General features: G+C 41.9%; 2 protein-coding genes across 2 annotated transcripts; one reads left to right on the forward strand and one right to left on the reverse strand.

Annotated features, from left to right (window-relative positions):
- On the forward strand, positions 1-1193 carry her3 (hairy-related 3; the record flags this gene model as incomplete). Its single annotated transcript, XM_080496845.1, has 4 exons — positions 1-48; positions 280-375; positions 489-570; positions 715-1193. The coding sequence occupies 4 exons, from the start codon at positions 1-3 to the stop codon at positions 1191-1193; spliced, it is 705 nt and encodes a 234-aa protein (XP_080352971.1).
- Positions 1194-7046: 5853 nt separating this feature from the next.
- gpr153 (G protein-coupled receptor 153) lies at positions 7047-23757 on the reverse strand (the record flags this gene model as incomplete). Its single annotated transcript, XM_080496108.1, is given in 7 exon segments — positions 7047-7904; positions 9350-9445; positions 9447-9458; positions 9840-10024; positions 12688-12877; positions 18560-18989; positions 23384-23757. Coding segments are annotated over 7 exon segments (2145 nt in total).
- Between the last annotated feature and the right edge of the window lie 242 nt (positions 23758-23999).

Genomic DNA, 23999 nt, shown 5'->3' on the forward strand with positions numbered 1-23999 from the left:
ATGGTGGCCACATCAGATTGCGCAGAAAAATCCAGACCTGGAAACAAAGTGCGTATAAAAGTTCTTCAAGAATCACTGGACTTAAAGTGTGTGTGTGTGTGTGTGTGTGTGTGTGTGTGTGTGTGTGTGTGTGTGTGTGTGTGTGTGTGTGTGTGTGTGTGTGTGTGTGTGTGTGTGTGTGTGTGTGTGTGTGTGTGTGTGTGTGTGTGTGTGTGTGTGTGTGTGTGTGTGTGTGTGTGTGTGTTGTGTGCAGTACTGAGTTTGTTTTCTTTTTTACAGGTATCCAAACCTCTTATGGAAAAGAAGCGAAGAGCGAGGATCAACCAGTGTTTGGACCAACTAAAGTCTCTCCTGGAGAGCTACTACAGCACCAGTGTGAGTGTTACTCTTACGTGTTTCGTTGCATCTAATGAACCACTTCAGTCGATATCTCAACGCAGTTGACTATGACGTGAGAATATGTCTAATGTTGCATTTTCCTCACTTAGATTCGGAAGCGCAAACTGGAAAAAGCAGACATCTTGGAGCTCACCGTGAAACATCTGAGGAACATGCAGAAGATCCAAAGCTGTGAGTATTTAGTAGAACATGTTTTCAAAGAGCCAAAGTTCAGTTTTATGGATGCATTCAGGGGAGTGTTGTGCACAATATTACGCGTAAAACGTCACGCATGCGTTTCTAAGCCGTCCTCACGCGTCTTTCTATTCCTTCCAGTCACTGCGGCAGCATCGGACTTTTCTGATTTCAACACCGGCTTCCGTAGCTGTCTCGCAAACGTCAACCAGTACCTGCTGATGGCAGGAGGCCTGAACGGGAGCGACCACTGGATGTTATCGCAGCTTTCAAACAAACTGTGCCGCTCACGGAAGAGAGTCGGAGCCTCCAGCACCATGGACAGCGGCCGGGACCTGGAGGAGACGCAGGCTGGGGCGCAGCGGCTTCCTCCGTCCACAGACAGACCCGAGGACAGAAAGACGCTCCAATCCGCTCTTCTGAAGCTCGAAAGGGCATCCACATCGGTTGTACTACCGAGAGAAGACGCATGCCAGCCATCTGGAGCCGTACAGACTGGACTCTGCTCGGTACCTACGGGAAACACCACTGATAAAAACGCCAGTCTGAAAAACTTTGACTTTCACAGCCACAGAAATGAAGTTGTAAACATTCAACAGAGTGTGTGGAGGCCCTGGTAGAAATGACGTGACTTCAATGTTGATTGTATATAATTGGCTTATAGAAAGATAATATGTCTTATAGTTTACAATGTAAATGCATTATTTTCCTAATAAAAGTGTCAAAAGAGTGTCCTGTCTACTTCAACCAAAATATAGCCTGGTGATCTCCTGGAAAGTATCGTTCTAACTTTTTTTGAATGGAAGTGCCAAACATGCAGCATGTGGTCCAAATTCGGACTGCCAGAAGGTCCAAACTGGAAGTGTAAACCAAACATACAGAGAAAATATTGCCTGACAATGTTCAATAACAGTAGAAGTTGTTTCCAGTTCCCGATCACTTCACCACTTCACTGGTGAAGGTCCCGTTACAGTGACAGTACTGGAAGCTGCTAAAATACCCTTTTCTTCAGGAGCAACAAGTAACGCAAACAATAAACCTTTGTATAAAAAGGACACATTTGGGTTACCTGTTAGTAACGGGCTGTTACTTAACTGTTATTATCATTTCACTAACCTGACCCAGATGGCCTAAAACCATCAGTTAGATACCTCTTGAAATGAAAAATGAAAGGATTTTCACATCCAAAATTGAGTGTTGCACATTGGGTATGATTGAATGAAAATTATGGCAATCTAATCCATTATATCTCTTTTTGATAAGCAAACTGCACAAAACCTGCACAAAAACGTATTTATTTCCAAAGATATAGCCTTGTTTATATATTATTGCATTATATGCTGTCGTTGTATTTCAACTGCTAATTCCTTGCAGTAATTTATTGCTAATTATTGGTAATCTTATTACAACAATGGATCAAATATCGTGTTGCACAAAATTGTAACGCAATGGTCTTTATTACATTATTTTTCTGAATGTTTATTTGTGGCAGATACATTTATAAGAGAGACGATACGTGGAAAAATAAAACCTGCATGACAGTCAACTGCAGTTGCTCATTTTTGTAGTTGTAGCTGTTAATTAGAATCACACGTTACTATGTATACAAATTAAACCAGACAGATTTCACTTCAATAAACGACTCCACTTACTCCACATCAAACTTAAGCTGTAGTTGCAGAGTCGCTATTTAGTGGGGAAAACGGACTCAGCTGTCTCATTTCTCCCATTCTTCTCATGTTTCACGCGTAAGTACCGAAACAGTGCCCTGCAAATCACACGCTTGTTTGACAACTCGACAATTTTCTGCTGCGGGCGGTTGATTACACGCCACACTCTCGCTCTTTGACGGACATATTTCAACCTGGACAAAGATATTAAACAATAATAATTGGATTTAAAAAAAAGATAATCTAAATGCAAGTTTTGGGGGGTCAGTGTGACACTTGTGAAAAGGTAAATCGTGCGCGTTTAAAAAAAATTATAATAATCTAGTCTATATCCCATTCCAGTTCTTTTTCTATATACATGCAGATTTATAGTAGCATTAGTGCGAGCAAGAGCTTAGTGACTTTAATGCTTAACTTAGTGTTGCTTTGATTCAAACCTGCAGCAAACAAGATTGTGTTTGGGTATCGGGACTTGTTGCGCATGACAACACATCGAGCAGTCAGCCTCCCACAGTTTGCTTCTTCCGCTGCCGTGGCAGTTGTGTCATAAAGTGTGTGTTCGGGAGCAGCCTTGGAGAGGATGGCACCTTACAGCGAGGAGAATCGCTGAAACGCCCACAGCTCATTCAGATGGCGCGCTGCTGAAAAGACACCACAGACTCTCGTATGGGAGGGTTGCGAGGAAAAACAAAACACTCACGCTTGGTTCGGACATTTTCTTTTCCCTGCTCTTAAAAAGTAAGCGTTACAGTCCAGTACAACTCTCCAAAGTAGCCTTCCTTTTTGTTTGGTCGGATCAGCGCACAATCCCATAAATCCTCTTAATTTCCCCTCCCTCCAATGCCAAAGCCTTTTAATGAGAGCAGCAGAAGCCTGCAGCCCATAGTCTGTTTAATGCAACCAAGAAAGAAAATGCCACGTGACATTCAGTCTGAATGACCTTCAACTTTCTTCTAAGAACTTCTATGAACTCTTCTCAACAATGTTTTGATATTAATGACGCACAGTGGAGCTGAGAGCCGAGGGGAGGAGGAGAACAGAAAAGTGGGGCCATTAGCATCAGACTGGACTCAGTCAGGCGCTCATAACCGAGCAGACGTGGATGAAGTGCGCTGCAGACGCTCTGTTCTGCTCACTTTGCTCGTAAAGTGAGTCTCAGACAGACACTGACGCACTTGACGGAAGAGTTAAGCATGGAAAACGTAAAACACACAAGGAGCAAGCGCTCCCTTGAGCCTGTTTGAACAGTAAGTCCGGAGTCGTTGGAAAAGCTTGCCTTCAAGTCTATAATGCCTTGAATGAATGAATGAATGAATGAATAAAAGAATCAATTAACTACATAGGTATCAATATCGGATGGGCGGTTGCTTATGAACATTGATTGACACTTGGTTTTAACGGACTTACAGTTTTCATGTTCTCCAGAAGTTCTCTCCCACAGTCAGAAAACGTGTTTAAAGTGAACTGTTGTCTCTAAGTTGAGGTGTGATTGTGAGTGTCTGTCTCTGTCTTTGATGGACTATTAACTAATCCAGGATGTACCTTGCTCCTTCTTCCAGCGTCAGCTCGGCTTTGCTCCAGTATGAGCCAAAGGTGGATTAACTGGATTACAAATATTAATGAATGTATAATATGAAATCATATAGATCCTCAAATGACATGTTGGAGGTCCTGCATTAAACATAATTGAGACGTTATCAAGATAGTATAGAAATATGAATGTTCATTCCCGTAAAAGATCAAGCATTCTTGTATGAATACAACGTGTGTACTGCCTGTTAAATGCTTTCATTGTGAAGAACCAGTAATAAAGAAAAGGTAATTTAAGGTGCAGTTACTCCCCAGGTGTGTGTTGTCAAGTAGATTAGGTTCAGTTGTGTCTGTTGTCATGGAGACACAGCACTTGACACTGAGGAGCAGAACTGACAGTTACCAACACAACTCAATGGGTTGTGCACATCCCGAACTACTGATTCAACTGAATTGACAATGTTTTCCACTGTGAGCGTCAGAGGAAGCGCATGGACTGTGAGCTTCTTGTGCCTTGAAAAGATTTGCAGATGTTGCAGAACAACTGTGAAGTTATAAATACGAATCCCATAACTGATGTCTCCATTTAATATTTGAACTACGAAGTGGGAAAAATAACAGTTTAACTGTTCAATTTTGCAGGCTGAGTTCTCACTGTTGAAGCTTCTTCGCTTTGGAGGGTCACCATCAATATTAGATTGATTGTTTTATTCAACTTTTTGCTTCTTCAGTAGTTCATAAGCTTTTCTACAGGACCCTAAACAGCCTAAGGTGCAAAGCCAGAACTATAAAAATTTACCATCATCAATTATCACGTTGTGTAATTTTTACATCAGTTTTTCAATTAACTTGTCAAAAGCCCAGTTCCATGTTACTACAGGTTTTACAAGTGTTTGACATGACGCTAGATTCCTCTTTCACACAAATCTGTTGAAAACATCCGAAGAAAGAAGATCTAAAATCCATGAACTCTGTTGCTTCAACAAAAATTAATTTTATAAAAGAAAGAGATTGCAAAAAAAGAAAAACGGCAATAGTGATTAAAAATCATCTTGAGTTTCATGTGTAAAACATCAAGCCTTGGCCTGATCCTACTTCAATAAGGATCAGTGCATCTTGGAAGGATCAACACAATGCACAAAGAAGAATAAACCCAGCAATATGCACGCCACAGTGAGAAACTAAAGGTATCTGCAGCAAAACACACGGAGGCATCGTCTTGTGAATTTAATCAGTCAAATCTTTTGAACAAAGTCATCATCTGAACAAGAAAAATCAGAACAGTTAACATCATTCGTATTTGAGCCATAAATCTTCCAATATGTTACAAAATTATAGACTGATATCGTAAACGCAACAGAACGCAAACAAGTTCATGACATAGCAAAGTCAGACAGGGGATGGTGTGTTGTTGTGTTTCCAAATAAAGTCACATCTCAGCAAATGTACCCGGCTGCGGTGAGCTACACTAATACTTGGGACTGAAAAAGAAACATCGAAATTACAGCTAATGATTAAAAACATATATGCAAAACACGTGCAACTTCAATACTTGGATGGTAACGGCAACAAAACAAAAGTTTCACAAATTAATAAGGCTGTCCAAAGGGAAAGTTTGATCTCATCGGATCTTCTCCTTGTACTCGAATTTCTCTGAGAACTTGCAGTTGATTTGAGCAGATACATTCATGTTAGCAGTCAATGTCCGTATGAAGCGAAAGATTCTCTGCTTCTTCTCTATCTGGGTAATTAACAGTTTGGTTGAAGGAAAACAAACATCCTGCAATAAAATCTGAACTGTTTTTGTGCAGTGAACTCAAGTTTTATACGAGAACATCTTGTAACCACAGCGTCATTTGATCCGTCTTTAACACTCAGTTTTGCCTGTTCTTGAGTCTTCTTGTTAAAATCCAGTGCCGTTTGTGTGTTTGAATGTGGAAATTAATCTGAATGTTATTCTCGCCACCGTTCCAACCGAAGCTTTATGGATACTTAAAAAATTATGTTTCATGTTGCCTTGTAAATACGCCATTAAAAAAAAAGGAAACACCACAGTCTGAAAACATCCACAGAGTTCATCCATCATTCCGAGACCCACTTTAAGACTTTTAATCTGAGGTTACAAGTGAGATCAGATTAGATCATGTTGAAGGAATCCCGACAGAGACTCCTGCTTTTGTCTGAGCGTGAGGTGATTCTTGAAGGAATCCCCTTGGAAACATGTAATTTGACTCCGAAATGTGAGAACATCAAGTAAAATCTTGCCTTTCCGTAGTGAATGTGCTACATTTGACTGAGTTACTCTTCTTTCTTATGCAAGTTCAGAGTCCTTTCTGGCTTCAGATCTCATGACTCAGGATGTCAAACAAGGTACTGAAACAAATGAGAGCAGAGTTGAGGCAGACGCGCTCCATGGATGAGGACAAAGCAACCTCTCGTGTCAATCTGATGGTTTTCTATTTATATGCAGTGAGCAACCGTTACACTCCATGATTTCCAAAGATAAAACAAACATTGTACAAATTAATAAGAATAATTATACAACAAATTTGTTCAACAGAAAACACCAAAACCATGAATCCAATATCCTTCCTATATACAACACATGTTCATTCCTCTTCATAAAATTACTTCACATTTTCTTTAAGGATTTCGGGGATTTTTCACGGTTCAATATCTCACACGGTAACTGTAAAACTATGTCAAATGTCTGGGATAACAACTCTGAATTTGATCTAATGGGTGCTCAAAATGTATGTAATGTGTTGTGAATAATATAATCAATGCAAAATGAATGTGTCAAATTCTCAAAGTTAAATTCAAGTAATCAAATGTTTGTGTTCATATACCCAAACACACAGTTCATACAGGCCAAATAGAGTGGAAAAAGAGCAAAAGACAGATAATAACCCACCTCCCGGACTTCTGCCTATTTCACTTCTTTAGGCTTTTCATTAAAACCAGAAAAAAGAACGATCACACCATGTCAAAACTATTTATCTGTGTCAATGCTGGAGAAAAGTGTCTGCAGTGGATATTGTCATGAAAGCTGACTCCCAGCACCACCAGACCAGCTTTTATATGTAGAACATGTCCAAAGAGCCGAAGGCCATTCAACACAACAGATGTAGTCAAACTGATTTGTGGCACAAGTAATAAAAAGACTGACATGTTCCAGGGTTCTGGTGACCAGTGATGTTTTTCATGTTTGCATCCTAACAATAGGTTTAATAATAATGATAATAACAATATTAACAAGAGGTGGTGCAGCTTTTAGGAGGTGGAGCCCACAGAATCAGAGTGGAAGGTGATGTATCCCGAGGACGATGCCGAGGGTGTGCTTACAAAACTGTTCGTGCTTCCTTTACTCTCAGCTTTGCTCAGGTGCTGCTGATGCCCCCAGTGTGCGCCCCCGGCGGCCCCGGCACCCCCACCTGTCCTGGGCCTGCTTCCAGAATGTCCCGGAGTCTGCTGGCTGCGCCCAGGGGAGCCCCCTTCCCCGTGCCGCTTGCCCTCTCGGGGGCGCTCCCGACAGCCCTTCCCAGAGCTGCTGGCCCCGGGGCTCTTCTTTCCGGCGGGTCTGTCCGGTTTGGGGGAGGCCTCGGGCGAGTTGCCCCTGCTGCTGCTCCTGCTGCTGCTCCGTTTGTGTTCCGAGAGCCGCCGGAGCACCTGAGGCTCGCGCTCAAAGTCTGTGAGCGGGAAGTGTGGGAGGATGACGGCGTGCTGCTCGTACACGTTGGGGATGAGTGAGATGGTGGATGTGCGCCGAGGGCTCTTCCTGGGGCTCGGCAGCGGCGTCTCGTCTATGAAGTTGATCACCTCGTCGCGGCTGAAGCAGCGCAGCTCGTCCTCGTAGCGCTCCCCGCCGCACACCACGCGCGGCAGATGCCTGAGGGAGTGCATGCTGTCCTCAGAGCGCCGTCGCTTGCGGTGTGGGTGATGGTGATGGTGGCTCTCCTCGTGGTAGGAGACCAGGCTGCTCCTGCGCCTCTCGTGGCGCGGCAAGGTGCAGCTGTAATGGGCACTCACTATCATGTCCTCGGTGGAGCCCCAGCGGTGCAGGTATGAGGGGATCCGGTCGCTGGTCCACATGTCGGTTTCGTCGTGGGAGTATCTTCTTGTAGGGGGCACCTGGACGCAAAAAGACACAGAGCACAGCCTTCAGTGTTTAAACAGCACCAGTCCAAATACAAATTCAAGGGCAACAACAAATCATTGAGCATCATGACGCTGCCTCAGTAAACTAGATCAACTCTACGGACTGCATGCAGGATTCTTAACACAAATAATTACACTGAGACAGATTTGCATTAGCAATAATGTAGAGCTTTTATCAATAAATACAACTTCCATGCAGGTTTTTCTTTGACAGTCCTGCTTGTGTATAATCCTTCCAGTAGCACAAGGTGTTGATTTGAATTTTTTTAAATGATTCCCTCATTGGAATATACATTAGCAGAGTGATAACAGCATCCACCTCCTCTATAAATGGAAAACTGCAAAGGCTGATAGTTGCCTACATGTTATACTCACATTTGGTTCTGCTCTGACAACTAAGCAAGAGAGAGAGGGTTTGTCAAGGTGATGTCAAGAACCTCAAGACTGATATCAGCCTGCCCCCTTGTGGTGGCTTCGAGTGAAGGCAGAGAGAATAAAAACAGCAGACGATACAGTAGCGTTGAGTGTTGTAGAGTGAGGAGGCGGAACAGCAGAGGGCAGCACAGGCATTAGAATGACAAGATGCAGGACCGACTCAGATGGAGGGACAGACAGAGAGCACAAAGCCAGGAAACCATTATTCTACTACCAAACCAGGTGAGAAGTGCCGGGGCAGTTCTCACCTGGAGGTGCTGCTTACTGATAAACGACCTGAAGGGTTTGTGAAGTCGAGGCCGGTGAGGGCTTTAAAGCCTTCAGGAGCAGCAGATGTAATGCTTGTCATTTACTCAAATCTTCCTGCAACTGAAATACAAAATAAAATGCAGTTCATTTACAAATGCACACACACCCACACACACACACACACACACACCCACACACACACGAACCAACTGCATTGTGAAGGGTCGTATACGACACAAAACAATGGATGAAGTTATGGTTTGTGAAGGCTACTGTATACATCTCTGTTTCAAGACTTGTTAAAAAGTGGGACTGAATAGAGACTTGACTCTTTGGGTCCACTGGTTTTTGAAATGTCTGTTCTGAAGCAGGACATTTGGGGTGCAGAACCAATTAATCTTTATTTTTTATTTTTTTGTAGATAGTTAATGTGATAGCTTGGGCTTCGGTCTCCACTGAGAGACCTTAAGTTTAACACAAAGATGACACAGTGTTAGGATGTATAATAAAGATCCATTTTATACTCATGTGTTCTGACTGCAGTCTTCAAGACCAAAATCAACTGTACTCTAACAATTAGGAGCCACATTGATCCACACTGGGCCAGGCGATGCAGATTACTGATGATTGGCATTGGAATCAGAGAAGAGGTGCAGGTTCTGTTGAATTGCCCTCAAAGACTGCATGTAAGAACAAGCTTTTTCATTAATGCAAGCTGAAAATGAGCATTTCACTGTTTCACTGCGTCTGAATGGGATGGATGCTGGATCCAATGGACACAATGCTTTTGGGTAGAACATGAACAGATGTTTAAGGTACTTCCCTGAAATCCTTCAGGGATTCCTGAAATGTAGAAGGTAAGTCTTGTACTGAGCTCTTACCCTCTTATTCGATAGAAATCTATTAAACCAGCTTGTAGGTCCAGAGCAAAGGCAGTACTTGTTATATATGAAGTATATTTTATGTGTTCATGAGACTGCTGATGGTCATATTTACCAAACATTAGTCAGCCAGAGTATATTTTTGATTCAAATGAAAAGAGAAAAAAAATGTATTTGACATATTTTGGAGAGACACTGTTACAAAATATTAAAGAATAATCAGGCAAGATGCTGTATCGGCAAACAAGGCCATTTGGTCATGCACATTAACAATGAATTGTCATTTAGAAATAATTCAAATGATCAAGTAAAAGAAATGAAGAAAATCAATAAAAAAATATACCTGCAAATACTGCATTTTATCTTCCTGTTGTTCCCTCAATGGATACCCTTGCAGAACCCCCCTTTCTAAGGTTGAGAACTCATACTTGGCATTATGGTCTACCGTCACGATTTCAGGCGCCGAGCTATAGTCATACGGTCTGTCATATATTAAGTCGGCATGAATTCCTCCGTCTTGGCTGTTTTCTGCAAAGTGCAGAAAAGTACGAACGTCAGGATTAGAGAGCAAGGGACTCAATACACAAGACAGACAGACAGACAGACGAATACGATAAGAGAGACAAGTTCAATTGTTCTCTGATTCGTTGGCTCTTTCTATGGCTCTGCTTAGGATTAGTAATTTTAGGTGGAAAAGGATTGCAAGAAAAATCACCAAGGGTTTAAGAGTTTAGTTTAAATGATTAGTGAGGGAATGTAAAACCCCCCCTTATTGTCGCTGGATGTTCAAACCATGCCAAATGATGAGCATAGTTATTATAAACAAGCTCCGAGTGTACAAGCTCACATTTCGAGGGGAAAAAAATGTCACAAAAAGTAGATACTTTGCGCGTGTATGTTCCCAAGAACTGCATTTATGTTCATTACAGATCAATTGGAGATGATGCAAAATGTTAATATTCAAAAAAATGTTGGCCCAAAAGGATGAAGGATGGAGGGAGCTATTTGCACAGGCAGCTTGGCATGCAAGTCAGTAGCTTCAGTGGGGGGAAAAAAGCAAAAAGAAAAGAGAAAAAAAAAAAAAAAAAACAAGAAACAATCCTTATACATACAACTGAGATGAGTTATACATGGCAAGCCCTCTGGAAAAAAAAGCAGAGAACTGGCAGTGTTAATTATCACACAGACGACAGACTGCCTCGTGTTGTTTTTTCAGACTCCTGCTGGACAAGGAGCAGTCATGAGGGGGGGTCAAGAGGTTTGGAGGGTTAGAAACAGGAGAGAAAGGTTCAGATCGGGTTCAGTTTAAACAGTGCCAAAAGTTTAGAAAAAGAAAAAAGAAAAAAGAAAAGACAGACGGTTCACACTGTCGTCGGTTTGTATGAACTGGGGCGAGCGTGGACCCCGTGCACCAGCCTATCTATGATTATCATGTGACCTAATTTTGTGAGCAGATTTAGTTGAAGTGTCTGTGATTCGTTGGTGAAATGTTTCATTTTCAGCCCTTGTTTCTCGGATAAGATCGATGTAGGTACATGTATTGAACCGTTTTCATTCAGCTTTAGTGGGTTCAATTAATACTTGCAGGGGGAATCCCTATCGTACAAATAACGGTAAAGCAAACAATATAAATAAAAGCAAATAAAAATTTTAACATTTCAAACATTGTGTGTTTTAGTTCTTTAACCAGAAAGTTGTTTCTATCCTTCAGTGACTTGAGGGAAATATGACCATCATAATGACAAAAAAAGAGAGATATTCAGCTCTTTAGCAATTGCTCCAGTTTCACTCTGGTTCCTGAAATAAATGAGGAACCATTTAGTTTTATTCATCTAAAGGAAGATTGCTCAGTTTCAATGCATCAGACTGAAAAAAGAGAAAAGGTCAATGTTTTCCTTTGTTTGACTAATATCAGTGACATGGCAGAGAAAAAGCAAGCTTTTAAAAAAAAAAAAAAAAAAGTGCAGAGCATGTACAATAAACACAGAGTATATATCTTTAATAAGAAGAGAGATATTACACAGACACTTGTCACTTCGAGTTCATCTCCTGACAACAAAGGTCACATGATAGGTCACATGATAACATTTGACCACCGAGGTCTGACCTCCAGCTACAATGAAACACAGCGAAACAATTGCAGCCGTACAAAACTGTGCTTCACATTTATTTTATGCATTATACATCTGTAAAGCACAAGATAAATGTACAAAAGTGATGTAATTTCTTTTAATTACTTTAGCTTATATTATTTGTAAAACATCCTTTGGAAAGCTTAATGAAGAAATGTAGCTAAAACTCAATCTACTGCAGAATATTCTGAACTGTTACATCACCCCATGACAGCCATTACCACATTTACATTGTGGGGGTGTCTGGTGAGTTTATGTACTTATCTGCTTCATAGTTATTAGCAAGACCACAACATGAATTGAAATGCAGGAAAAGTTCAATATATAAACGTGTGAACGCATGTGACTAAAACTGAACATTAGCAGAATTTGCTCCTGAAAAGGCAAAACTATACTGAGCTGAAGGCCATGAAATGAAGTGATGGTGGTTGCTTGATGTTAACAGTATTTTTCAAAGTGTGGGGGGGAGTTTGTCCTGGGGGGTGTCAGAAGGAAAAATCAGTGAGTCATGGGAAGCTTTTTCTCATCTGGATGTTTTTCTTTAGGTTTTTGATAAGAAATCAAGATAAAGGAAGTGAAGGCTCTGACTAGCATTTAATTATCGACACATTTTATTCAAACACAATCAATTGAAAGTGTAATAGAGGCTAAAGAGCTTCAATGCAAAAACTAAAAATGAAATAGTTTACGATGAGAGAGAGCAATCATTTTGATCTTACAGTGTGAGAGGGAGGGCGAGTTTTAACTTTTTCCACAATTTGAAAACCGTTCAGGATCACAGATCACACTTTCTACTGTGATCTTCATGGCCTGACGGAGTCCAGAACTCTCACGTCATGAGCATCTCAAACATCTTTCGAGACCTGCTTCTGCATATTTTGTTTGTGCGCGTTTCTTTAAAAACATTTAAGCTTCGCTTTCCTCTCGGCACTCTCACTAATCTTCACTGACAATTCAGCAGAACGGGGCTTAACATCCACATATCATCAGGTGAGGACGAGGAGGGAGAAAAGGAGGCGGGATGGGAGCAGGGGAGGGAGTGCCTGAAAACACACTTACCCTCGTCCACGTCGTCATTGGACATTATGGCGACGCACTTCTCCCACACCATGCGGATGTCGGCCCGGTAGCGGTCACACGCCCAGAGGAACATGGGAAGCAGGATGGACTGTGCGATGGAGCACCACAGCACGCACAGCACCATCCAGTTGTAAGAGCGGTCAAACTTCAGGCTGGCGAAGCTCACCACCTGTGCAAGGTCAGTAAAACATTGGTGAAACAAACATTTGCAACGGCTGCAAAATGCTAATCGTCACTAATGATGGCAAGGACTTGTCGAACAACGCAACTGTTTACTAGTTCACACTGTCAAATGCTCCAAATGTTTATTACCTTCACATCTGATTTTAACGTTACCAACAGTAAATCTATTCCACTGGATGTCCGGCTTTCTTCACAGGCTCAACAGATATTACACTATATCAGAATATATAATCAAAGTAGGTGGTAGCAGATACAACACTCATGTCTTTAAATGGGCATTGTCTCATTACTGGTGTCAACATAAACAAGCACATGTTTCCAGCCTTTAAACAGCTCAGAGATCTACCTCGCCTCATGGGAAATTAATGTACAGCTCTGGAACTCTGAGGCCCAAACATGGCAGAGCTGCACACCACCAAGTTCCTTACAATGTATAGAATGGGATTTGAAACTTTCACAAACTTAGACTTTGTTCACAATACACTGCAGTCCAGATAGAGGATGTAAACCCAATCATTAATTCATTAAAATATATATATATTTGTATTTGACGGCTGCAGAGCAATGAGGAAACGCTGGTAGAGGCAGTAACATGACTTTTCGGAGCAGAGGTTCTCCAATCAGCCAAAAACGAATTAAAAGTTTTAGAAAAACATATTTCTCCAAGGAAAACTGGGAACACTTTTAAATTCCCAACATATACATTATATAATCGTAAAAAAAAAAATCTGCACGCAAATCCTCTAAAACCACGGCACATCTGCAACAAACACCTCCCACAAAAAAACCCACCACCGCCGTGTGAACACAGTTTCACCGCAGAGCCTTTTTGGGAGAATTTAAGTCCTTCCTTCCCTACTAATTGTCTTCTGAGTTTCAAATCGTTTACACATAGATGGGCTCAGAACCACCCACAAACAAGTATTGAATAGAAAGAAAAATCCAGAAGATAAAACGGTGCTCGGCAGACAGGCGCCACGCGGTCGCTGTTACGCAAATCACAGAGAAAAACCACCTCAGATTAAAAAAGAAAACTCATCATGCTCAATGCACCTCTCTCATCGCTCATTGAGCAGCGTTCTAAAGACATCATCAAGCCGAATAGCACCAGTTTAATAGAAGCCTTTCCTACCAGCTGAGGTGAATCCATCTAAAAACAGCGAACCCTGACAAAACATACAAAGACAATAAAACACAATGTTGGCTTTATCGGTACATGTTTTTGGCATCAGGTCACAAAAACTGCTATGTTTTCCTCCATCACACAAGTCAAGAAGATGTTATTAAGTGTGCTTAAGTTATTAGAACTTTCAAACAGTGATAACGCTGCACCTGCGATGGCCAGACTTTGGTTTTAAGGTTCCTCAAAGCAATAATTTCACTTCTGTTAGAAACTAGTTTAATGACACGACTCCAATCATTAAAACTCGGAGCATTAGTTTACAACTCAAAAGAAGAACAAAAGTAACTCAACAGTTGAAAAAAAATAACTCTGTCTCGTCTTGTTCATGAGCTGTATAATCGTAGTGTACAGTAGCTGTGACACATCAGCTGAGCTGTCGGCGCTGTGCGGTCAGTCGAACGACTGATTCACTCATTAGGTTCAGCTGAAGTTACATCAGTTAGTGGGAGGAAGACGCTCCAGCAGGCAGCGGCAGCCAGCTCTCATAACGACGAGCTGCTGTGTACGTAGTGTGATGCATCGCATGTATTGTGGAATGAGGCTGACGTAACCTACAGGCGGACAGCGTTCATGTTGCTGCCAGGCGGCTCAAAATTAACGAAGTGCTCCGCCTTCAGTAAACAGGAGTTCAGTGAAATCATAACTGTTAAGACAGTCCTGCTGTGTTGGCAAACAGGGCAGAGAGAGAGCGAGAGAGAGAGAGAGAGAGCCTTGGTAATGAGCTCACTAAAACTGTAGCTGAATGTAGTATGAATATAATATAATGGAGCTAAAATACATATATAAGTTCCACTGTTCAATAAGACGGATTTATTTTTCCGTGCCGAGATGCAACTTATTTATGAATTTGTTCCTCCAGCTCCCATCGTTGCAACTTTAGCCTTCTCTTTGGTTTTCTTCATCACAGTAACAGTTTCTCAGTGTTTCCCCGGTGCCTCACCAGTTTCTCAGGACACTACGAACTCTCTCTGCTGCTCTGTTTACATTTTATCCACATTTCATTTCATTTTTTTTTGTTTATACGATAGTAATGGAAGTTTTTCAGTGATGCAGTATTTTGTCACTGTGGTCCAAAATTGTATTTACCGCTATGTTTTGATATACTGTATACAATAATTCATTATTTAAGTTGCATGACAAAAAAAAAAGTGTTTCCATCACTGCACATTTACAATCGTTTTTATCTTCTGCTCTGCTGTGATTATCCATCCGCTGTTATAACTGTTGTAAAGTTCAAAACTATTAGGCAGGCTCATATGTATGTATAACAGCTTTCCATGCATTTAAATAGCTCATTACATCAGGTCATAAAGGCGACTATCAGACCCTTTGTTTTTGCTGCCACTGCACTTGAAAAATGATCTTACAGCTGTACTATGCAATCCTCTCTGTTTCACTCACACATTATTATGTCTGTCACAGTCTTTTCAGATGAACTCCTCCAGCTTACCGAGGAACAATATGCAGTGTTCCCTGGAGGAGTAATGTTGCTCAACGTCACGGGAAACTGTGGCAACCAAAAAAAGCACAGTCCTCCAATTCATGCCTCATCTTTTCAAATTCAGTCATTCATAAAAAACTTTCTAGTGTCCTTTGTGAACCACAAACAGCAGGTGTTTGTGCCTGAAGACCCGTGAGATCATCTGTGATGAATAAATGCTATTGCCGGAAAGGATCATTTGATAATTTTCATCAAAAAAAATGGTTTTCAAATGTTGTTTAACCAATCATCTTTTTCTTCTGAGCTTTTATTGGACCTTCAATAGTGAAGCAGCAGATAAGAAACGATGGCATGCAGAGCTGCAACAGACTCAAAAAATAGAGATCTGGTACATGAATAACAGGAAAAACATCAGCTGATTAAATGAGGGACCCTTATTTTGTTTGAGGGGTAAACGAAAGGCTCAGCTCGCGGTGGGCAGAGACTGCAAATAGCTGCAGATTTGGATAATCCCACCGGAAACAGGTTACGTGGCTTTAAGGCTTAATTTAAGAACACTTTAAAAGCCTTAATAGACTTGCCTTCACGGCATTTAAGAGTAGTCGCATACAGAAAGATAAAATGCTTTCAAGAAACCTTTATCTCATGCTACATTGCAGATTGTTAGATATTGTTTTTTTTCTTGGATACTTGTGTAAATTGTACTGTTGAATTGAAGTAATAACACAAATTGAAATACAATAAGACACATCTTTTTTCAAAGTGATCTCACAGTAGCTGGGAACTCAGAAGGTTACCAGTTGGGAACATTCGCACAAGAACAAAAACAGCTCAAAACTTCACCCCGCAAAAATCAGCAGATGAACAACATGACCATCACTCACATTATCCAACATGCAGACTATATTACGCTTGTGAAGTCGATATTATTGATCGACGTTGCTTTTGCACATATTGAATTAGTGCCGTTTTTGTAGCGAACAACAAGTCTGAACGTTTTCATCTTAATAGCAAAAAGGTTAATTGTGGGCTATATAATTATAACATTTCTCACATACATGCTCAAATACCATTCATTTCATCCAACTTTCCCAGGGGAATTTCCCAGTTGGACAGCTTTCATAAAAGGGAAATGGGAGCTTTCCCACACTTTGGTACTCATAAACAGAATTCATTCGACTCTCTGATTCAAATAATGAAAATATAAAACCATGCTGCAAAACTGAGAAATGTCCAGACTCGTGTACCTTCTTGAAAAAGCTCTATAACAGTATATTGTGTTAAAGAAGACAGGCAGGCTGGTTTGGCACATCACAAACAATAAGCCTTGAGCTTTCTGCAGGCTCTCAAGTCTGCACTGACAAACAGTGAACTAACCTGTTAAAAAATGAATGAGGACCTCAGGGTAAAATTTGCAAACCAAATGCAGGAGCTCGAAGGATCAGTTTCCCAAAGGTGACGGGGGGGAGCTAAACTGTTTTTAAAGCCTGGCCCCCACGCCCCACACACACACACACACACACACGCATACACACACAAACACACACACACGCACATCAACGTGGCCTACTTACAGTGACAGATGAACAGAAACTTTGAAGTTGCTGTAAATAATAAAACACCTCGGTACAATTAAAGGCACTACAGCAGAAGGCCCCGCCCACAAACTGTTAGCGCTCCTCTGGTCTCTGTAACTCCGACCAACCTGGTCCCCGAGCTCTCTGCCTCTGGCGCACACACACACACACACACACACACACACACACACACACACACACACACACACACACACACACACACACACACACACACACACACACACACACACACACACACACACACACACACACACACACACACACACACACACACACACACACACACACACACACACACACACACACACACACACACACACACACAGTTTGTGTGATGAAGAGGTCACAAAAGGTCCTGTCGTCCCTACAGAGTACCCTGGTTGTTATTTGATGGAGTCAGTAGGAGCACCAATTAATAATATAAAAAAATGGAAACAAGCATAATTAACAAACACAACTTAAGTAAGTCATGGCTGTAACACAGGCTGGTATGAAAAAATTTTAATTATTTAATTTAATGCTTCAGCTAAGGCTGGACCTGCTGTTATTTTACAGTGCATCAACCGAACTGAATGTTTTATGATGGAGTCGATTTCCCTGCAGCCATACTGCTTCCATCACTTCTTTTCTGCATGAATAAAATAATATAGGAGTAATGGCAGTTGTATATTTCTTGAGTAATTGTGTTTGATGTCATTCAAAAAAAGGCTGTCTTGTACATTTGTGTGTAAATATAGCTGCGGCATGTTCCTTTTTCATGAAATGAGGAGAAATGTTAGAGACTCAGAAAGTCTTTGAGTTGACAGGATGTCAGTCTTTTAGACAAATGTATATTGTTTTTAGCTTGATTGACCTAATTTCTTAATATATACAAACTGATCAAAAAGCCAGATCCACATTGTGTGTGTGCGTTTTTAATCATATATTGTTATATTTTGGGTTTGTTCCTTTCTAAAACTTATATTTCATTTAGTATTTTCTTGTCATCATTAGTATCTAATAATGTAATACCTGTCAGTAACTCAATATTTTTTGCCACTTCAAATGTAATAAAGCAAATAATGCAATATCTTGTCAATAATGAGAATACTGCACAAATACTGGAGGAAAAAATATCTCTAAGAAATGCAGCTGTATTTATGTATTTTGGTATTTTTTATATTCATTCATTAAATTATGTATCTCTGCATTTTTTTCTTCCATTTGTGATATATAATCACATACCTGGAGTTTCTGTAATAATGTAAAATGTTTGAGCAACATATGCAACGTATACTGAGAGGACATTTTGTTGACGGTTTTTATAAATTCAAATACATTTTGATTGTCCTTTCATTGTGTAATATCAAATTCAATTGTTAGAAAATTGCCAATTATTGACAAGTTATGACATGATTGGCTCTATTACATTTAAAAGGGCTCACGTTGTTGGGCCAGTGAACTCACCAGTATGGGGAAGCCAGTCAGGAAGTCATAGATGAAGACGATACCACTGATGAGGTACGTGATCTGCAGTGACGTCTTGAGGGGCTCCGATCCATCGATGGACGACCTGCGCTTCCCCTGAGCGTCCTCCACCACGATGGTGGGGACATTAAACTTGTTCTTGTCGGCGTTGTGGCCCGCCTGAATGGAAAAGGTCTGGAAGAGGGCGATGCCGATGCAGATCACACCCATGGCCACGCTGCCGCCGATCAGCAGCAGAAAGCACACGCCGAAGCCCAGGCCGATCTCCGTCACGATGAAGCGGCAGTCGGAGGTGTAGAAGCGGTTTATGGTGTCGTGCCAGCCCACCGCGGGGAGCGTAGACAGGATGAAGGACACCATCCAGATTCCCATCACTGTGTGCACCGCCTGCTTCTTGGTGTTACTCAACCTGGATGCACAAACATCGTTTTAAATTAGATAAGTTGCCGTCAAACCTCCAAGTGAAGTTGAATTCAACTTTGTTTCCTGCTGGACCTTGAAAAGGTATGCGCAGAACCTTTAATCCTTTAGTGACCTGTTGCCACTGCGAGAGTATAAATACGTTTAAAAAAAAAAAAAACTACCAGTAGCAGAGAAATACACTCAAGTATGAGTCATCACAGTGCGGTATAAGCAGTATGAATTCCAATCGCATATTTGTGAGATGAGCTCTTCTGGATCATCACAAACACACAGTAACATGTCAGATAATGAAAATTGAATGTATCTTGAAAAAGAGGGAGAAACTCTAACTCAAGACAAAAATCCAAACAAATCCTAGTCTCCTTGCTGGTTTACTTCAAAACTGACCATAGCGATTAAATGATCACAAAGGATACACATCAATGAATGACAGAGACCCACACCACCTACCTGGAGGGTATTCTGAAAGGAGTATAGTAAGAATGCCTGGTCATGGCTTTTACTTGTCTGGGAGAGAGAAAAGGTGTCTGTATCTCTAAAAGTAAACCAAATCTAAGCTATCACAACAACCACAAATGCCACCAAATCCCGGATCCAGACCTGGGACACACATGCTGAGAGTCTCCTATTCCACATAGTCATCACTTAGATAAACTGGAGATGAATGTGGAGGGAAATCGATTTTTCATTGATGGTAAAAGATTGCTTTTCACGTCCCTCGGTCTATTTGTCATCGAGGCCCATTTCAGCACGAAGGGATTTCTATTTCCTCTCACCTCCGAGTAATTGTTACAGTCAAGCAATTTGCCGAATGTGTTTGTGTCCTCTGGCGGTGTGGCACTTTACAAGATTCACAGCAACGAATCACGCACATCTAAAAATACAGTGGGTAACGACTGGTGTTTTCATTTCCTAAAACTTGACCAAGGCCCATCTGCCAGAACATTTGCTTGAAAATCACTGCTGAGCTGGAATCGACACCAACTAATACAAGACTTTAGAAACACCTTCATATTATTGTTGCTTCAGTCCAGCATCAACACACTGGCCTCAACGTGGATATTAAAAAAAAAGTATTAGTGAGACAGAATTGGCAAGCTGCAGAGCAGTGTAATGGCTATAGTTATTCCACCCCCCCCCCCCCCCCCTTAAAAAAAGTAAAAAATCATACGAGGCAAGAACATTCCTGGTTTGATTCGAGGTTGGGAATTCCCTGTGCTGAGTGTTTTCTTCACATAGACCAGTTTCCTCCCACAGTCCAAAGAGGTGAATTAAAGTCTTTAAATTGAGTGAATGAGGTGAGAGTGAGTGTCTGAGTCTCTCTGTTTGCTACGGTATCGACTGGATGTACCCTGAATCTCACTCATTGTCAGCCGTGATTGATCCCAGCTCCTGTGAACCTAGTTTGGGCTATAGAAGATGGATGGATGGATGGATGGATGGATGGATGGATGGATGGATGGATGGATGGATGGATGGATGGATGGATGGATGGATGGATGGATGGATGGATGGATGGATGGATGGATGGCCGGATGGACAGATGCAGAATATAGAAGTTACTTTGTTATTGTTGCAGTAATTGTGGTCTTAAAGCCATGGCACACACAATACTGGTGAAGCATACAGAAACAGAAAACACACAGTACTGAGGGGGCAGCAGTCGCCTCTATCTTTGCACTATGGCTTTGTGCAACGACAAGTAGGTCTTGTTGTCACAGTGAGTAATAATGCTAGCCTTCATGCATGAGCCTGGGGTTGCATGGAGGGGTTACGTCACTAAGCTGCATGAATCTATTACCAGAGAGAAAGCATTGTGAGTTTAAAAAAAAAAAAAAAAAGCCAAAAAACAAACAACCTCCTAGGAGATAGTGAACGCAGGGTGATGAGAACAGCTGCCAAAGTACAAGGTTGGAATTCATAATTCAGGCCTTCGGTATATGTTAATGTCACAGACAAGGCAGCTGTGCTAGCTCAGCAGAGCAAACGTGGAGCAATTTAAACGAAAGATGAGCAGCAATTACACGGCACATCACCTGAGCCACAGCTCATCCACATCACTGTTAAGAGCGAGTTGAAAACAAGAAGATGCGCTGCTGAGAGGAAGTAAATGCCCGCGGACAGGGGATGAGAGAGACTATAGTAAGATGCGTGAGGGAGCAGAGGGGAGCAATAAAAAACAGTTGCGTAAAGTCTGATATCTAAAGTCTGTGTGGGCATCATCCAATAGATGCAGCTGCACAAGCAATATAGATAACAAGATGGAGCACACATTTAAAGGGAAGTTTGCATATCTTATTTGGGCGTCTGCTTATCTTCAAATTGGCCGAGCTGAATGTGGGTGGAGCGTCTGCACAGCTGATGCCACAGGAAGTATAAGAACTGTGTTTCATGAGGGCAGGAAGAGTGAGACAACATAATACTGAGCTTCACACTCACGCACTACAACCTGTTCTCCGCAACAATAACCCACAGAGCTTGCATGTAATCTCTAGATATGAGCCTGGACTCCTCGTCTATTCTGGCTGCTTTTGCCACAGTATTTGCTCCAGAAATGCATTCGACTGTAAATGATTATTTTGTGCCTGACGGCCAGAAAAGTGGGATCTGCATCGCCATGAATAACAGCTGAATTGCACCAAAGCTGAAACCTCTGGGGTGTGCTTCAGTGTGAGATGTTCTTTTGCTCTAACAAACCGTCTCACTAAACAGTGTTGTCAATATGCTTTGATGTGCAGCGATACTCACCACAACATCAGAATAATATCTGTGTATTTATTAATATTATCACATAGGATCACCAGTGCATCCCTCGTCTCAGTAATTCCACCAAGTCACATTTCAAAGGAAGTGGTAACGGCGCCGAGTGCGTGTGAACAGCAGATATCTTGGGTGACTAACAAGACCAAATGGAGCAGGTGCGGTTAATGCGAGGTCAATGTGATCTTTTATTATTCAGTGTTACTTTGTAATATCACATGTTCTACGGTGCCAGATGAAAGTGAAAGCACGAGTTGGAATATGCTCCGTCTGGAGGGATGTGCCTGGTGTTACCCCAAATAACTGCAAGCAGCGAATGTGTTGGCACGCGAGAGCCGGCGTGACGCAGAATATTCTGCCTGAAAACTGGAGGTAAACAGGCAGAAAGCTGATTCATTTTTGAAAGTGCCCCCATCTTGTCTGAGGAATCCTGTTATTAATGCAGCAAATGGCTTGAAATCAGAAGCAAGGCAGTTTTCCTTCTGCTGCTGATGTATACCACTTTATCTATCTTGGAGTCACGGGGTAATGGGTGGGGAATCCTGGACTGATTGCAGTCATTGACATGTAATACACAGAAAGACACAGATTTACACATACACACAATTCAATTCACTGTTTCACATTCATCTGTATGTTTTAGGGCAGTAGAAGGAAACCAGATTACCTGGAGGACATGTAACCTGCTCAAACCCAACCTGGGCTCAAGTTCTCACTATGAGGCGATTTCCTCATCCATTTATCTTCAAAAACCTCTCCAACCAACTCAGGCTCATGAGGTCTAGTGTCTATCCCTTTAGTGAAGGGCAGGGCACACGGGTAAAAGTCATTAACTTGTCTGTCGGTGGAAACGTGAAGGTGTGTATGTCTCCCTGTGTGCATGATGGACTGGTGAGCTGGTCTGTGTGTACGCAGCCATTCGTCCCACGCTCTGCTACATAGACTATCATTAGTCTGCAGCCTTGCCACTTTTAGTGTGATAAAGTAGGTATAGAAGATCAATAGTGTTCAGGAGGGCGCTGGAAAACCAAAACCTCATAGAGAAAATATATATACATAAAAAAAAAAAAACTTAACTAGAGCCAAACCAAAATGTTTGTTACACTTTTCTGCAAACAGTTCATGTACATTTAAAAAAAAAATAATAATATATATATATATATATATATATATATATATATATATATATATATATATATATTTTTTAACACCTATTTGTGTGTGTGCATTTGAAGGGTCGGCCAAGACCTTTTGACTACAACCAAATGTTTTTCTCACTTTTTGTCAATGACACCTGTAGACAATCCAAGGAACTGTCTATGGTTTTCATACACACAATATGTTATGGGGAAAAGAACTACTTCCAATATCAAGTTCATGCAATGAAAGCAAATCAATAATTCTGGCGATACCCATTTGAAAAGAAGTGAGGACCAAAAAAAAACAGTTGGTTGTGCTTAGGTGAACAGGGAAAGCCCAATAGTTGATTTGTATGGGAAAAACAAGAATTGACAAGTCTGATATCAGGTGTAATGCTGCAAAATCAAAGCCAGTAAAACAGGAGGTAAATATTACCTGGATCGCACACAGTATTTGTAACGTGACAAACAGAAGTCTCACCTGTAGTTTACAGGCCACCGCACCATCCACATGCGGTGATAGGAGAGCGAGGTGACCGAGAAGCAGGTAACCAGCGTCAGGGTGTAGAAGGTGGACACGAACACCTTGCACAGGCCCTCGTTCCACTCGTAGTTGGAGTGCTGCCGCCGCAGCGTAATGACGCAGTACATGGTGATGGGGATGGCCATGTTGAGGATGTGCGTGCCGGCCAGCGTGCAGATGAGGAACTCCAGCGGTTTCCACTTTTTCTGCTTGGCACTGACGCTGAGGATGCTCCAAGTGTTGGCCAGGATGGACACGCCCGAGCAGACCAGCCAAGCCAGCGTGTTGGCGTTGATGACGTCATCCTTCATGGTGGTCACCTCATCCACCATGTTGCAGCGTGGCGCGGCAGAGCCTGGGGGGCCACAAGGAACCGATGGCAAGAGTGGGTTCACGCAAGGAGAAGGAGGAGGTGGTGGTGGTGGTGGTGGTGGTGGTGGGCAGGAGGGGATGCAGGGCGTCGAGCGAGGCAGGCATCCTATCGAGGTGGGCGTGATCTCTCCATGGGTTCGGCACAGCGGGGAAAGGACATGGCGGTGGAGCAGCACAGCGGGGCCGATGGAGGGGGAGGATG

The sequence above is a fragment of the Blennius ocellaris genome, assembly GCF_963422515.1.
Source record: "Blennius ocellaris genome assembly, chromosome: 5".
Classification (NCBI taxonomy): domain Eukaryota; kingdom Metazoa; phylum Chordata; class Actinopteri; order Blenniiformes; family Blenniidae; genus Blennius; species Blennius ocellaris.